The sequence below is a fragment of the Oreochromis aureus genome, linkage group 23, assembly GCF_013358895.1.
Source record: "Oreochromis aureus strain Israel breed Guangdong linkage group 23, ZZ_aureus, whole genome shotgun sequence".
Lineage (NCBI taxonomy): Eukaryota > Metazoa > Chordata > Actinopteri > Cichliformes > Cichlidae > Oreochromis > Oreochromis aureus.
Window position 1 is genome coordinate 40,768,904 of NC_052963.1, and position 16,313 is coordinate 40,785,216.

Below are 16,313 nucleotides of genomic sequence, written 5' to 3' on the forward strand. Positions count from 1 at the left end.
TACGCGGAGGGGAGGTGGAGGAGTGCGTCCAATAGCATGGCCGAGGAGGCGGTGTGTGGTGACACACACACACAGAGCGAGAGGCGGGCTGCAGCAGCCAGCTGTTGGAAAGCAGCGCTCCTGAATCATCCGCAGCTTCTGCATCAGGTGAATATTTCTGCATCTGCACAAGACCAGAACGCACAACAAGACTCTCGACGCTCATTTAGTCATTTATGTTTCCTATCAGCAACTATTCCTGTTTGACTGGTCCTGATCGAGTGGGTGAAACTAAGAAGTAAACAGAGAAAAAGAAGATCGAGGAACAGGTGAGATCAGATGCTCTATTTTTATTTTTAAGCACGTGTTGAGTTTCTTTTTTATCTTCTTATTTCGGTTTTTAAGGCAAATGAGCGAAGCTTCCTGGGGTTTCCTGTGTAGAGCATTGCATGACACAGCTGTGAGTAAAGTACCTGTTGCTGTGTTATTGAGATGAGGCTATAATAAACAGGAGTGCTTGGCAACTCGGGGACAGACAGGCTATTCTTAAACTGTCTATTTGAAATGACGTCAGCAAGTTATTGGGAATAATTGCCCATAAACGGGTTTAAGCAATGTATTTCTACTTCTTTTTAACTTTTATGATTATTATTATAATTGTAATTATAATAATAATAATTATTATTATTATTATTACTTAATTCTTGCTTGGTTTGCTCACTGTGAAAAATGAATCAGAGTCCTTTGAAAACAAACACATTCTATGACTCCCATGAGTCCATTCTGAGTAGACTGGTTCAACTTTTAAGAAGAATCTCGACTAACTTTGCTCTTATTAGAAACAGATATAGATAGATATCTAGACAGACAGATAGATAGCTCTTTCATCCCTTTAGCTGTTGTCCGTAGTCTAATTTAAAGCAAGCATTATTGATTCTGGTGTCTTTAATCTTCTGACGTTCCTTAGTGCTGGATATGTATCTTTTTCCATTTTTACTGCCCTCAAAGAGGTTTTCCTCTTTTAGTGTGAGGTGTGGCTCATCTTCACAGATAGTTTGAGAGGATGTCAGACTTTCTAACCTTTTGGAAGACCTAAAAAAAACCTTTTTTCTCTATTTATGGAAAGATCAAATGTTCAGCACATGCCTGCATGCAACATTGCTACTCTGGCTCTATGAAAAAATATCAAGGCAATTCAATTATCCCCAGTTAAAATTAGACAAATATTTCCTCGCCATTGCACTGCAAAGGCCCGATGAGCACATGAACCATTTGACCCCAAAGGTTGCAAACAGAGACATATACAGCTAGGTATACTACAAGATAAAAATAATAAAAAGACCTCTTTTGGTTACCATGCTAGCTATGCAAAGCTTTGTCGAGAACTATAAAGACTAAGAAGCAAAGTGTTCCCCTGGGGCCTTTATTTTATGAGTATGCTTCTGTTTTGATTTGAATAAGTGAGGCTGTCACTAAGACTTCAAGTTTTTCCAGATTTGACCTTCAGCTTTTTTAACTGTAGTTCAGAAGAATGTATGTATATGCACTAGTACATACAGAGTGTCAATGGGTGAAGACAGACATCGGCCCACATAACACTGGACTTTGATATGACACTCACAAGCTGCTAAAATGACTAAAAGAGTGAAAACAACAACCCTGTTAGATTTGATTCACACACTGCTAGCAACAGTTAAAGCACATTATACCCATGTAGTACAGTAGACATTTTAGGTGTTGCTTCTCTTGTGATTGCCATAATTGTGTAACTAATGCATTGGCAGAGCAAAACGTGAAAAAAATAGTTTAGAGCAAAAGCAAAACCATTTTCTCAAACCATCTTTAACTATCAGTATTTTAACACTACCATTATATATCTTGTCATATTTACCATCCAGTACTGCGTAGAGAGCAGGGCAATCTGCTTTTTCATCATAGAAGAACCCATTAACCTCCCTGGCTAATATGCTTACAAGTGTTTACCATGTTTTTGAAACATTTGAAGCCACCATGCTCTGAATGACTCATGGAAAGGAAACCATTGAAGCAGAACCCCCAATACTCTACAAATGCCCTACTTTTTCCCCCTTCTCATTCATGCATACAGTTCACTGCAGCAAGAAAAACATGTCGCGCGATACATATTCTTAATGAGCAAAATCAGCAGTGCTAATAAGACCAATTAAAATTACCTTGATGCGCAGGGTTTTCTGTAAACGTGCACTGTTGTCCTAGGTAGTTCCCCGGTGATTAGTCAGACGATCCCAGGGTATGTCAGAAAGCAAAGCTCCTGCTGCCCTTGTATGTGTCTGTGCTCAGTGTTTTCCACTGTCTCACCTTTGGGAAGGTATCTGCCAAAGGCACTGTCCTTCCCTAGAAGCCTGAGGCTCTGGGGAAGGTGTGCATGTGCTGAACTATTGGACGATGACAGGATAGACAGTGATTCTGTTTTGCATTCATGTCCAATTGATGGCAAAGGAGACATTTTCTCAGAGATGTCCACCTTTTCTCAGAGATGTTCAGTAGTTGACCATGGAGATGAAATGTCACAGGCGGTAGGTGCATGCTGCTTTTTTGTTTCTGTGAATGTGCAGACCTCAAATGGCAGTTGTCAAATGGGAAAGTATCCAGATTTAGCTGTGAGGCACAGCCAGGCTTTTCCTGCCTGTCTCGGCCTTTAGGCCTTTGACAAACCTACCAAACCACATAGATATTCTATAGCTCCACGCCGGTTTGCTGGAGGGGCAGCTATATATACCCAGCTAGCCATATGTTTTAGCAGAGCTGGCTGCAGCTCTAATAGTTGACATTTGGTTATATTTGAGAGGAGAGGAACCTTCGGTAAAACCCTGTGATAAACATCTTTCAGCCTTTTTTAGAACATATGTCCCACTTCCCTCTCTTCTCTACATTAACATGCCTTGATATGAGGTGAAATTGTCTCACTTCTGGTCCAAAAAAAACCCCGAACAGCTTGGCCTGGTGTGAATTCTTTGTGGTAGTTGAGTTGTTAGTTAGACAGACCAGTGCTGGTTTTGTGGTTCTATTTTTCTATTGTGCGCTTTGTTTTACCATACAGACATTGGCAAGGATGGGTTTTTCTGCAGCTGTTACTTTTGAGGTGTGTCTTGGCTCTGCAGCATATTCAACAAAGCAAATAACGTACGACTTTATAAGGTAATCATAAGGGCAACGAGGTGGACTCTTCCAGACATGCCCCAAATTTCTGTGTGCCAAGCTTATGTTGAAGGACAGCGGGCACTTTAGGGGTCGTGGGAACACGGGCTTCATATCCGCTCAGGCACCATCAGGAGGGGGCAAGCAACTAAATATAGAGAAGTCAAGACGTCTAGAATTAGGGGGGAAAACCAGTGAAAACTCCTCTGGGCTTTGGAGAAATACTGTATGGCCCAGTCAGAAAAGACAGACCACCACTTAACACAGTTGTTTTACTGATAGTGAGCATCAAACCGAGACAGCTCATACACGGAGCAAATTTATGGATACATTTGATTTAATGCTGTATTTTAAGCAAAGCCGTCTCTTAAAGCGTCAGTGAAATTAAACATTCAGTTCCACGTTTTTCATCTTTGTTTTTGTTTCTATACAGCAGGGATGGGAGCATTGTTTTCTAGCCCAACAAAAACAGAAAAACCACGGGTGTGAGTTTCAAAAATGGACATTCTCAAGCCAGCCACATGTCTTTGCTATCTGCCCCTGAAAATCCTGTTTTGTTTTGTTTTTTTCTGACCTGGCTGTGCATGAGAGAAGAGTGGGTGGCTTTTAGCATCAGCCATCTTTCAAGAACACACCGTTTTCCTTCTACTGTTTGGTTTCAGCTATTGCCTGCTGAACCTTTAAAAAGAGCTATGGACTGTATTTTTAACCCTGTCTCTTGGGGCCGCTTGGTGCAGTCAAGCACTGTGCTGTTGGCCCGGGGGTAACCCAGACTGTCAGGGTGTCATTCTGTGTGGACTGCTAGCCCCACAAGAGCCACGCTAACTTTAGACCGCATCGCTTCATGATGGTAAAAATAAACACCCTCGCCCTACTGAGGCGAAAGGACTTGAGTCACTTAAAGTAAAGGGATGACATTTTCCCATCAGAATTGTATTAATGACTGAACATTTATTCCATTCTTATTATAATATGTGACCATATCACCTCAAATTCGTTACAGTAATTAATAATTAGTTCAACTGCTTACAAATGCAAGTTTAAGTATTGAGGTAAATTTTTCTGTTATCTACGAGAGTAAAGGTTCGTTTAATGTTTTAGGTCATTTCATTGGTGCTGATTTTCACACATCACTGCAAATGTTTAAGTATGCTGTTTTATTCTACTATATGACTGATTTTCACCTTCTATAACAGGTGTCAGACTAAGAAGAGAAGAGAAAATGGGAAGAAAGAAAATACAAATTTCTCGTATTCTTGACCAGAGAAATAGACAGGTGAGCACACATCGTTTCATGTTTCACACACACACATATATATACGATTTTTTAAAAATATTTCTCAGTAAATATTAACCAGTCCCACTAAAATTATAGTTAACTACAGGAAGAATAAAAACTTAATCCAGATTATTTGAACAATCAGATACATTTTCTTGTTTTTTAAGTGTGAAATATTACTACAGTGTGAACGTGTGGGTCTTTTCTCTTGATGTAAAAATTGTATATCAATCCAAGACATTTAAAGACATCGCACTGATATCTCAGGAAATGTATCAGGCAAATTTTTAACGTTTTCCTCTTCCAGATATGTTTTAGACTCCATAATTAAGTGTCACTTAAGCTGCAAGCACTGAGTTGCAAAAATAGCGGTACATGTTTCATGCAAATGTGCATATTATGTAGCCGACGCTGTGGTTGTTTGTTGTCCAGCATTGCACTGCAAATATTTAAAACATATCACGATAGCTTCACTGATTGAAATGCAAATGCAAAGGTATGCAAGGATGACTATTAATGAAATGTCAAATTATGATATTTATACTAGTGTGAAACATTATTAAAATCGTGCAGTTTACAACATCACTAGCATTCATTATTTTCTACCCAACGTAGGTAATAGCAAATATTTTGGACGTCACTGATACAATAACCTAAAGCTGTGAATTTATCAAAACCCTTAACACCAGTTAAAGTGAGATTTTTTTATTTGACAAAAGGCCAATCTTTCACACTGAACAAAAAAAATGATGTGAGCGTGCCAACAGTCAACACTAGATTGAGGAAATATTATTAAAAGTTTAAGAACTAACAAGAAAACACACCATTAAACAGAAGAGGAACTGTTTATCAGTTTGATGCAAAATGAATCTGACAGCACCGATTACATATACAACATAGTACTGACATCAACTTATGGCACATGAGTTACACCGCTCTGCAATACCACAGACAGATATTATCATTTGTACAATACTGCGGCAAGAACAAAAATGCTTGCATCATATTTAGAGCCTATTCGTGCATTAATATCGGTTCAAATACTACAACTCCATGAAACACCCTAAATATTATTTAAAGTTTTAGCTGTGTTAGGAAAAACACATGATATGCATAGTGAGTTTGTGTACACAGCCAGAGCTCTTATTTAACTGTTTTCAGAATGCTGATAAACACAGTTTATTTCTCATATCTGATCTTTTCGACTGAAAGTGTTGTGGTGATAAGGTTTGTGTATCTGAATGAAGTGTCTGGTGATTGAACGTGTTCTGCACTGCAAAGTCTCTATTTTATTTTATTTTATTTTATTTTATTTTATTTTATTTTATTTTTAATTATCCAACTTCCTTAATTTGTTACGCTCACGACTTTGCCAAGTTAACTGGAGGGAGTTAAAAATGCAAACCTGTTTTTCTTCTGTCGTAGGTGACCTTCACCAAACGTAAATTTGGCCTGATGAAGAAAGCTTACGAGCTGAGCGTGCTCTGTGACTGCGAGATCGCTCTCATCATCTTCAACAGCACCAACCGTCTGTTCCAGTACGCCAGCACAGACATGGACAAAGTTCTGCTAAAATACACAGAGTACAGCGAGCCACACGAGAGTCGCACCAACACGGACATACTGGAGGTACTATTTTAGGAGCTTTTTTAAAAAGAAGTATGTGAAAGCTTCTGATACGCAGCTGATCTGGAACGTAAACCAATTTTTAACAGTACATGCGATTATTAGATAAAAAGCCTCTGGAAGGATATTGTAAAAAATAATTGGAAAAACAGGTGTTTTATTTTGAATGAAAACCCTTTCTCGTGACGTTGTTGTGGTTCGAAACCATCGTGCTATTGTTGCCAGTAATTTTCCATGTGCACTTTCTCTTCTGCATCAGACCCTGCGTAGGAAAGGACTCGGACTTGATGGCTCAGAGCTTGACAGTGAGGAGAGTATGCAGGTGGCAACAGACAAGTATCCTCTAAGTGAGGGCATGGATCTCTCTGTGGCTCGCCAGCGCTTCTATGTTAGTGATCATATACTTACTCCTCCATACATTCAACGCACACAGACCAAACACAGACAAACTGATTTCTAATTATAATTCTGTGTTATAAAATCATCTTTAATTAACTGATCTTTAATCCATACTGTTGTCAAAGTTACACGTTTATGTGTTTTACTCTTCAGGGTCCCTCTCTGCTTTCGCCGGAGGCACAGTTCCTCGTGTCTGCAGGTTGCGAGAATGGTTTTCCCAATTCCTCCGGATCCGGCATGGCCTCCCACAGACCCCCGAGCTTTAAATCTCTAAACTCCAGATCCAGCTCGGCCAGTCCTGCTGCACCCCACGCACACACTGCATTCATGTCTCCACACTCGGGTTAGTCTCATTAAGTCCTATACCAGAATCATCATAACTACTACGGGTAGTATCTATTTGTGTATGTCTTGTGTTTAAAAAAACATGTCAGTTTCTATTGCATCTATGTATCACTTTTAACAAGTTCCACCAATTTTGGGCCTTTGTCAGGCTCATTCAGGCTCATTTGTGAGTTTTTTGTGTTTTTTAACACTTTCATGATGAAACCAAAGTCTAAATGATTTTTTAAAAATTTAATCTACCACTACAAATAATCTACCAGTATTATTCTACCTTTAAACAGAGTCATAGCATTTCGCATGAAAATCCATGAGCCACTCTTCTAACTTCTTGTTAAATGCTTTCTGTAAAATTCATGTGTACTGTCAACCATCTGTGCAGCTGGCTGTGAACTCACAGGAAGTGTGTGTGTTTGTGTGTGTATGTGTGTGTGTGTGTGTGCGCAGTCGGTCTGTTATGTGAAACTGGCCCTCCACCAGTGTAACTGCAGCTACAACCAGCTCTGTGGTTTCTATTCAGAATGCATCACACCTGCCTATCTGTCAGCCATCATACAGTCTCTAACTATCTGGATGCACTGGGATGTCATTATATACTGATCACTGACACTTTTAGTGATTCTAAATGCACTGCTCTCTTTTATCTAAGATCTGACAGTGATTGTTGGTTTACATTGCGTTCGCAATGGATTCTGTCACATGAGTTACAGTATATTCAGTACAGTTGCACATATTATAACTAGTCAGACCTGCCTGGTGTCTCACGAAGGCTTGATACTCATTCAAAGGTTAAAGGAAAAGAAGAAGTTCTTTTTTTCAAAATCGCACTTGTATACCGCAACAGAGGGAGGTGATGATTGTATCACAAAGAATAAATGACAGTAGTGGAGCGGGCTTAGATCGCTTTTCACTTCCTGCTCCTTTTTTTTACTGTTTAGGTATCGGCTACTCTGTGTTTTCCCATGGCAACCTTAATCGAGCTCTGGACATGAAAAGCCCTCCTCCTCTGAACGTGGGCACTGAAAACCTGCGGGCAGATGGTGCTAATCAGGCCATGGGGGCCACACGCGCTAACCACAACTCCGCTGTAAGTAGCTGTGCTATCCAGTGTGATCAAAACAAATAGGTGTCAGTGCCTCTAATAGATGTCGTACTGTTTCTAAAAACTAAAGTTCTTAATTAAATACCAAAACACATAAATAGTTCTGCAAACTTGGACAAGAAACTTCACAGGTTTTTTGACTCATTCACACCTCTCGCAATTATAATGTTCACAAGTTTCATAGTGTTCATACACTGACTACACTACATCAGTACAAACTCAAGATTTCCAGAATGACTGTTTCCCTTTCTCTGATCATCAGAGGGGTCTTTTGTACCAGGGCCTGCACAGCAGCAGCTCCATGGTGGCTATGGGGAAGGCAGGGCTGCTGAGTCACAGTTTGGGAGGATATGGTCTCCCCTCCCCTGGAGCCTCTGGTATGTCATCTGTGTTCTGTTACTATAGAAAGAAAGAAAAAAGAAATATATGAAAAATATATGGCAACTGACAAAGCAGTCATGCAGCAATAGCTTGACATGTTAACGGGTTATATCAGATTGTTAATGCCACTCTCATGTCTGTATGGTACAACTGAACCTACCACACATATACTCTCTTAGCATAGCTTAGCATAACCACTGCAAAGCTAGGGCACTGACTCACTGTGGGGCAGTTCACTCCAGAACCTGATTATTAATGCACAAAACTTTTCTCATTCTGATCTGTGTAAAAAAAGGGTTTGGAGTTTGTGCAGGACCAGGAGCTTGGAGAGTTTCAGGTGGTTTTCTGGTGAATTTATCATGAGAAAACATTGCCTTTCTTGCTAAACCCAGCCAGGAAATAGTTCCACAGAAGGCAAAAATAAATAAATAAATAATAAGAAGAAGAAAAAGCAAGGGAAATTTTGTTAGGGTTTTTTTTACATTGTTCCAAATTAAGCAGAACATCTTCTGACTCTAGCTTCATCTCTAGTGTGACATGAGTGATGAGAGGTAACAGTCTTATATCTTGTGCTCATCGATAAAAACTACAAAGGGTATTTCCCAAAATGTCAAACCAGCCTTGCTGTGAAGTGTATCTTATCTTAAAATGAAACCATTTTATTAAACTGTATCTTTTTCTCCTGTTTCCCCCCCTATCTTTTATTCTATCACCAAATCTATGTATATCAATTCTTTCTTTGCAGAGTACAGCCAGCCTGGTTTTTATCACTCAGTCAGTTTACAACGAGGAACAGTAAACCCCTGGCAAGCGGCGCAACCACCTCAGGAGCCTCATGGGCCTCATATAAATCCTGTGTGAGCATATCATATATTATTCTAGACATAATACAGTAAATCCACTGTATATATAATTTTGAATCATTAGTGATAGTTGACTCTTAAATGCCATGTTCACAAGCAGTTTTGACTGTCTTTAAATTATCTTCAAGCTACTTCTAGGGCCCCTTAGCTGTAACTCCAGGATTGATGACGTGTTTCAATCCAAATTAATTTCCTCCACCCTCTTGTTGTTTTCAGAGGGTCCAGCGGGGGATGCTCTTTCCCCTCTCAGTCCTGCACTCCAACCTCTCCGCATCTGCCGTCCCTCAACCTCAGCATCAAATCGGAGCGTAGCTCTCCTGAGCACATGGCCTCACCTACCTCCCCTCCTCTGCACCACCTCAGGCAGCATTCTCCAATGAGCAACCCCGATTCGGCTCGTCATACCCCTCCAGATACCCATCCAGCCAATGGCACAAAAGAGTTTGCCAAAACCAGCTACCCACAAGACCAAGAGGAAGGAGGGCAGTCGCTCCGGCAGTTAGAGATGAGCGACGGCTGGCAGAGATAGCCAGCTGCTCCGCTCTACAACCCACTCTCAGTCAACATCTGTCTTCAGACAAAACCAGAAAGGGTCGACGTATGCCTCTCTTTGTCTCCTCACACAGAGCTGGTCTCTCCTGGGCAGTGGAGAATTCTTCTCTGCATCACTTGCTTGATCCCATGAGGAGATAGATGCATACAGACTTTTGCTTTTTGTTTGGTTAGGGTTAGTTTTCTGTGTGGAGCTAATGTGAATCAAAAGTACAATTTGGAAATGTGATTGTTTTTTTGTGACTTTGTTGAAGTTGGCTACAGCAGCATTGTGGGACCACCTGAATTTCTGTGAAGTGCACATATAAAAAAAAAAAACGTCCGTACATATTTAGCCTTCAAAGCAAAAAAAAAAAAAAAAATAGGAGGTACTACAAAAGTAGCTTGACTGGAGTTTTATGTGATAAGGTTACACAACAGGGCATTTAATTGGATACGTTCTTAAAATAAAAGTTTTTTTTAGTTATCACAGTTTCCTTTCAGATGTGGAAATACCTTCGTAATGGAATTTTAATGAGAGAAATCTAGGTATGAAAGCCACTGTCTATTTTTTCTTTAACAACACATCAAATTCAGCTAACAGGAGGTTTCTTCTGTCTGAATGATTAGTGTTTGTCCAGACAGTGTTTTATTGCTGTTGCTTTACAAAGCACTGTCTCATATTAAAGCAAAGGCATCCTTTGTAGAGAAACAAAGAAAAAGGAAGTTTCGCTCTGAAAATATCCCAGCTTAAATCAGACTGCTGTAGCCTCAGATTGTCTTCCTGTATCTTGGCCCCCCATCTCTTACAAATGATTCACAACAAAAGAAGATATTTGAAGAACTGGAGGGACATTTTGCAGCAGTATCGTCTAAAAAAAAAAAAAGAGTTGAAAAAATGTGAACCCACCCTTTTAAGATTCTGGGCATCAGTCTGTGTCAGAGATGAGGCCGATGAGCTCTTTGGGATGTAAAAATGGTTTTCTTTTTCAAGTTTTTTTTGTTTTTTTTAATCTTTAGTATTGTTGTAATGTGATCATTTTATGTTGTCAGAAACACTCACAGCAGTCTGCTAAGACCAAAGTGTTTAATTATTGTCCCTATGCATTGCACACAAATACTGCAACAGCCCAAAAAATGATGTATTTGTCTTTATTTGGTCGATTTTTTCTAAAAAGCAGCAATCATGTGCTTACTCTTCCTGAAGGGCTTTGTGTAGTAAGTGTTTAGTGTAGATATTCCTGTGTTTATGATGTGTTAAAACACGAGACAAGTTGTACTAGATGAGTCTAAATATCCATTCATTTGTTTGTTTATTATCCGGGTTTCATTTATGTATACATTTACGTTTTAATCTTGTGCACTGGATACCTCTATGTCTTTTAGTTTTGCATTTTCAGTTTCTGATCTTCAAATGACAAAAAAATAAAAAAAATTTAAAAAGGAGGTAATTTTCATTCACTGTCCACAAGGGGTCGTCTTATTTCTTCTAATCTGACTGAGACTGGTTAAAGTGCAGAGTAGTGAAGACCAGCCTTAACAGGTAGTTCTTTATTTAATAAATCGGTTAATTGGCTAATTAAATAAAGCTCCTGCTAAAATCCAGCTTGTGGAGGTTTTCAAATACAAGTTCCACTGTTGATTTATCTCTCTTTTCATGTTATGTGGATTTTTGTGGATTAATATTAGCATGAAACATGAAAAGCCAAGTTGTCAGTATTTTGTTTCTGGTTGATTTTTTAATACATATATACATACATATTTGCTGGATGCTTCACTAACAAAACAGAGGCATTTTTTGTGAATCATTTTAAAATAAAGTTTACTGTTTGTTTACTTTGTGTGTTTGCCCCTGTCTGAGTTTTTTTTATCTTTTTATTTTAGGACATTTAGTTTATCATTTTTCTTAGGTGAAAAAATGTCATAATAATTAATTAATAATTAAAAAATAAATGGCATAAAAGGGAATCATTTCCCTCTGTTTTTATGTACATTAATTCTGAAAGCAGGTAAAATGCCCTCCACTGTGTAGCTTTCATGTGTACATTTATTTCATTTTATTCACCTACATTCCATCTTTTGAATACACACACACTCCCTCATTATCATGTCGGGGCGCTGTCAAGCAGCTCACCACGCACCCACCAAACGAGAGGAAAAAGAATAGACCACACAAATCCTGGAAACCTTTATGTCTTCCAAACAGGAAAAAAAAGGTCACAAATATGGTCATTTCCCTAGCTGGTTGTTTCATAGTAACCATGCCAAAATGTTTTCCTATGCTGCCTCCATGGAGAATTTACCTGCCTTTCCACAGTGGGCACACACACACAGTATTGAGCTGTTGTCTCTCCACCTTAAATGACGAGACTTTCACTGGGGTCATGTCTGGTCTGATCCCATGAGACTAGACCAGGCCCAGTCTGTAGGGCATGTCTGGGTCCTATGTACACACACGCACAGACATACATTCTAGCCTCTATAGCAACCACAGCCGGCCATGGCTGTCTGACTTGCCTTGTTGCAGTCCATAGAGCAGACTGAAGGGGCCCGAGGCCTCCAGCACAGATGCTTTAAAGCAGGGGTCCACAATCCCAGTCCACGAGGGACGGTGTCCCTGCAGGTTTTAGATGTGTCCTTGATCCATCACAGCTGATTTAAATGGATAAATTACCTTCTCAACATGTCTTGAAGTTCTCCAGAGGTCTGGTAATGAGCTAATCATGTGATTCAGGTGTGTGGACCCAGGGTGAGATCTAAAACCTGCAGGGACACCGGCCCTCGTGGACTGGGATTGGGGACCCCTGCTTTAAAGATGTCACCTTTCAGTTTATGAGGCCAGGCATTCTTACAGGCCCACCAGAGAGAAGGATGAGCTTGACTGCTCATCGTAGATGAAGATACTGCTTATATGACTCAAATTAAACTGATGTTCCACAGCAACAAAAACATTGTCCAAGAAATTTTTCTGTACTCACACTGAGATGTAGGATTTGCTAATTGGTGTGCTCTCAAATTTGTTTGCTTTTCAGTGGCTTTGCGACTGTTAATGTCTTCCAGTTGTGCATATAAAATGACAGTGAGGTGAGGAGCATATCGCTTCTTTTACTGGAGGATGCTCACAACGTTTGACTGGAGGAAGAATTTAAATCATGTCAGCTTTTAAACAAGGAGCCACTCGTCTCATTACGGCAAAAAGCTGATGTGACAATTGACTGCCATGTGATTTTGAAGGTTTTGATGATATCACAAAATACATGTGAATGATTTAAACTGCACTGTCAAATACAGATTATAAAAGCAGTCCACTGCATAAAATATGTCCATTAACTGGATTATTTTGTTGTTACAGCCAAGCTCATCCACCGCAAACATTTCTTCCCAGAGTCCAGGGGGCATCAGGTTCATAATAATTACCAGTGATTAAAGAATGGTCTTCTCAGGAGGTTGGGGTCAGAGATCAGCACCCTGCACAGCGACTAGACGGTCCATTGTCATCCATGTCTTTTGTCAATGGAGTACCAGTTCTCTAAAAGGAAACGTTTTATCTGTAACATCTCCCACGCTCCGTGGTGGAAGGAGGAATTAAGGGAGAAAGTCAAAATGACGTGAAAACAGCAAATCATTTTATTAGGACCACACATGAGAAAAAAAAAAAAAAATATCAGGTTACAGCCAAAGTGTTGCACACCATGCATTCAGAAAATCTAAAGGAACATTTCATATCAACTTCACAGTATAATGATATCAGAGCATTCAAGAAAGAAAACATACTAATGATCAAAACCATCCACAAACACAGTTAATCAATGTATCATAAATAAAATAAATAAAACACACTGATGAAGACTGATTCAGGGAAGGCTTTGATTAGCTCGACATATACATGGCTGATTGGCAGCAAACAACAAAACCTACGAAGGAGGCGATTAAGACACTGCAACTAGCATGTTGTTCATGGGTAGTGTTTGAAAATTAATGGGTAAAACAGAAATGTACCTGCAGCGTTCACTGCAGTATATCAGCTTGTTCTAAATACACATGAACAGGGAGGAAGGAGATTTCAAAACACTCAAAATCCCTGAGCTCCCAGGCACTTCAAGATAAAGAGCAACAGCTCCTCAGTGTTTGGCTTTCAAACACTAATACACAGCCAGACTGCATTACACTCAGTAAGCTTGATCTGAAAATTACGCCCACACAGAAAAACAGGAAAAAGAAGCAGAAAAAGACACGCACACGTACACGTACACACAAAATCAAAACAACACAAAACCAAACAAAAAAAAAAAAAAAATCCCCCCCTGCAAAAGCAAAACAAAACAAAACCCAAAAACGTAGCACTCGTGAATCGGTTCTTTAAGGACTGCAAAGAGTCCCTCACAAAAATATGTCTTATTACTCAGGCATTAAAATACTCATACTTGTCCTGGTACCTCCAGATATCATAAATGCAGCATTTAACAGTGTTCCTTTGAAAATGAAAAACAAAACTCAGTAACACTGGCATAGATACATGTGAGAAGTTGCAGAAAAATGTTCTATTAAAGAAGTTATGAGATAACACTGGGGTCTGTATCACAAAGAGAGCTCCATAGGTAATCCAGCAGCATTTGGGATTAACTCTGGTTTAACGCCATCACAAAGCTGGTTCAATTTTAGCCTCAGTAAATAACAATGGTAACCAACACCACATGATTAACCTGCTTCAGGCAGGGTTACCTTTCAGGTAAACAGACTTTAACAAGTCTGAGAAAACAAAACAAGAGAAAACAAAACAAAAACTGGACTCAGTATTTCTTCAGTATCCTGACAATTACTGAGCACTTTGCATTTAAAACAAGAGTTTTAATAAACAGTTCGTATACCAGTTTGTCTTACTCTCATCCAGGGTGAGGCAATTATTGCTGCATGTCAAGTAAGCATACGGTTACAGGCACCATTTATTAACAGTTAAAGCAAATGCACTATTTTGGTCAGACAAACAGATCAGATTTGTTTTTGTTGATCTTTCACAATCCAGAGGCAATTCCTGCAGAATTCCAGGTTTTATCAGTGCAATGTCCAAATTAACTTGCTGGTAAATGTTTTGAACCTGAATGTGAACACCGTCATATTTCATCGCAAGACTATCACGGCCTGCATTAAATTCACTGTAAGAATAATGTGATATCTACTGACTATAAACTCAGTCAAACATATCCTTAATTTTTGTGGATAATGAAGTTTGGTTTGGCAGCAGTGTGAACAAGGTGGATGAAAGGTGGTTACTATCGAGTTAGACTAAACACTACCAGAATGTCACAACACCAGTAGTGTGCGTAATAGATGCTATGCACCTAAAAAGACTGCACTGTTGTCCTTTCTACACACAAATAGTTTATATATAAAAAAAAAAAAAAAAAAGGCTTTAAGTTTCACTTCATATTTTTCACTTTGTTGTATGCGCCCCACCTGCAGTGGCTCTAAACCCCACCAGCAGGGACTGCCCCAATGTCTGACAACTACTTTTGCGTTAACCAGTGTGTAGAAACACTGCACTATAAGGCTGTAATAACACCTGCACCGACATATTTTTTAATGCAATATAATTTTCTTCATTTGAATTATCACAGCTATCATCAGTATCGGTATATGGTGCCACCTTCTGGGCCACTGCTGTCAGACTCCACAATAAAGACTTTTGCAGCTGATCAAACACACACATCCACACATGTGCAATAACACTAATGTGCAATAATCTTTTCTGGCATCGTTGTATTTTTACTCAGTTGTATATAGCATTTGTATTCTATTTTTATCTTATTGTATATTTTATTCTACTGTATATAGTATTTTATTTTATTCTATTCTGTACAGTTGTGTACTGTATTTATTCTTATTTTATTTTATTCTCATTTTTGCTTCATAACTTTTGCACTGTCCACTTCCTGCTGTGACAAAACAAATTTCCCACGTGTGGGACTAATAAAGGTTATCTTATCTTATCTTAATTAAACCCAGATTTTACTGAGCCAATTTAGAATTCACATTGTGATACATGTTAAGGCGGACTAAACTGAACTTGATTTGTGATGCAGACCCCCACTCAGTTCTTTCTGTATATTTGTGTGTTACTAATGCCAGAGTCCTGCTGGTCTCAAAAAGTTACAAGGTCAACAAAGTAGTAAATATTGCAACAGACAGCATCCAACCTTGATCAGTTACGACCAGAAAGATGGTGCAATCCAGCTGTAGTTCTATTTTATTGAAATGTCCCCTCTGCTGTCTGCAGGCATCCTGTGCAACAGCATAATGTGAGCCGATTGCTGGATGTATAGAAGTATGGCACTCCATTTTCCTCAGTTAGTTTTGCATAAGGTACTGATGGAAGTAGATGCCAAATAGAGAGCTTATGACCTGGCAGACAGCCACCCACCAGGTGAGAAAGGCAAAAAACCCTCTGTAGAAAAGCGGTGTCAGGACAGATCGCAGCGCTGTGAAAGTCTCTGACAGTCGAGCTACTGTAGCTTGGATGTCTTCCTCCATGTCCTCCATCCCTTCTTCATCTTCATCTAGAGCTCCAGACAGGACAGGTGCAGCTGTTGGCATGATGATTGCTGGTGTCACACCAGGGGTATCCTGGGCACCTGTA

General features: G+C 39.5%; 2 protein-coding genes across 3 annotated transcripts in view; one reads left to right on the forward strand and one right to left on the reverse strand.

Moving 5' to 3' along the window:
* On the forward strand, nt 1-11,134 carry mef2b (myocyte enhancer factor 2b). Of its 2 annotated transcripts, XM_039606377.1 has the most exons (10): nt 1-147; nt 230-308; nt 4,353-4,432; nt 5,861-6,064; nt 6,321-6,449; nt 6,614-6,803; nt 7,741-7,889; nt 8,167-8,281; nt 9,031-9,142; nt 9,365-11,134. In XM_039606377.1, the coding sequence occupies exons 3-10, from the start codon at nt 4,379-4,381 to the stop codon at nt 9,675-9,677; spliced, it is 1,266 nt and encodes a 421-aa protein (XP_039462311.1). In that variant the 5' UTR covers nt 1-147; nt 230-308; nt 4,353-4,378; the 3' UTR covers nt 9,678-11,134. The 2 variants fall into 2 exon arrangements, with proteins under 2 accessions (XP_039462311.1, XP_031605493.1); XM_031749633.2 differs by having other exon boundaries at nt 1-308.
* Nucleotides 11,135-15,554: 4,420 nt separating this feature from the next.
* tmem161a (transmembrane protein 161A) overlaps nt 15,555-16,313 on the reverse strand; it is a 5,845-nt gene continuing 5,086 nt past the window's right edge. Inside the window, exon 11 of the mRNA XM_031749562.2 lies at nt 15,555-16,313. This exon is cut by the window's right edge and continues 16 nt beyond it. Coding sequence (XP_031605422.1) covers nt 16,025-16,313 — 289 coding nt within the window. The 3' untranslated portion in view covers nt 15,555-16,024.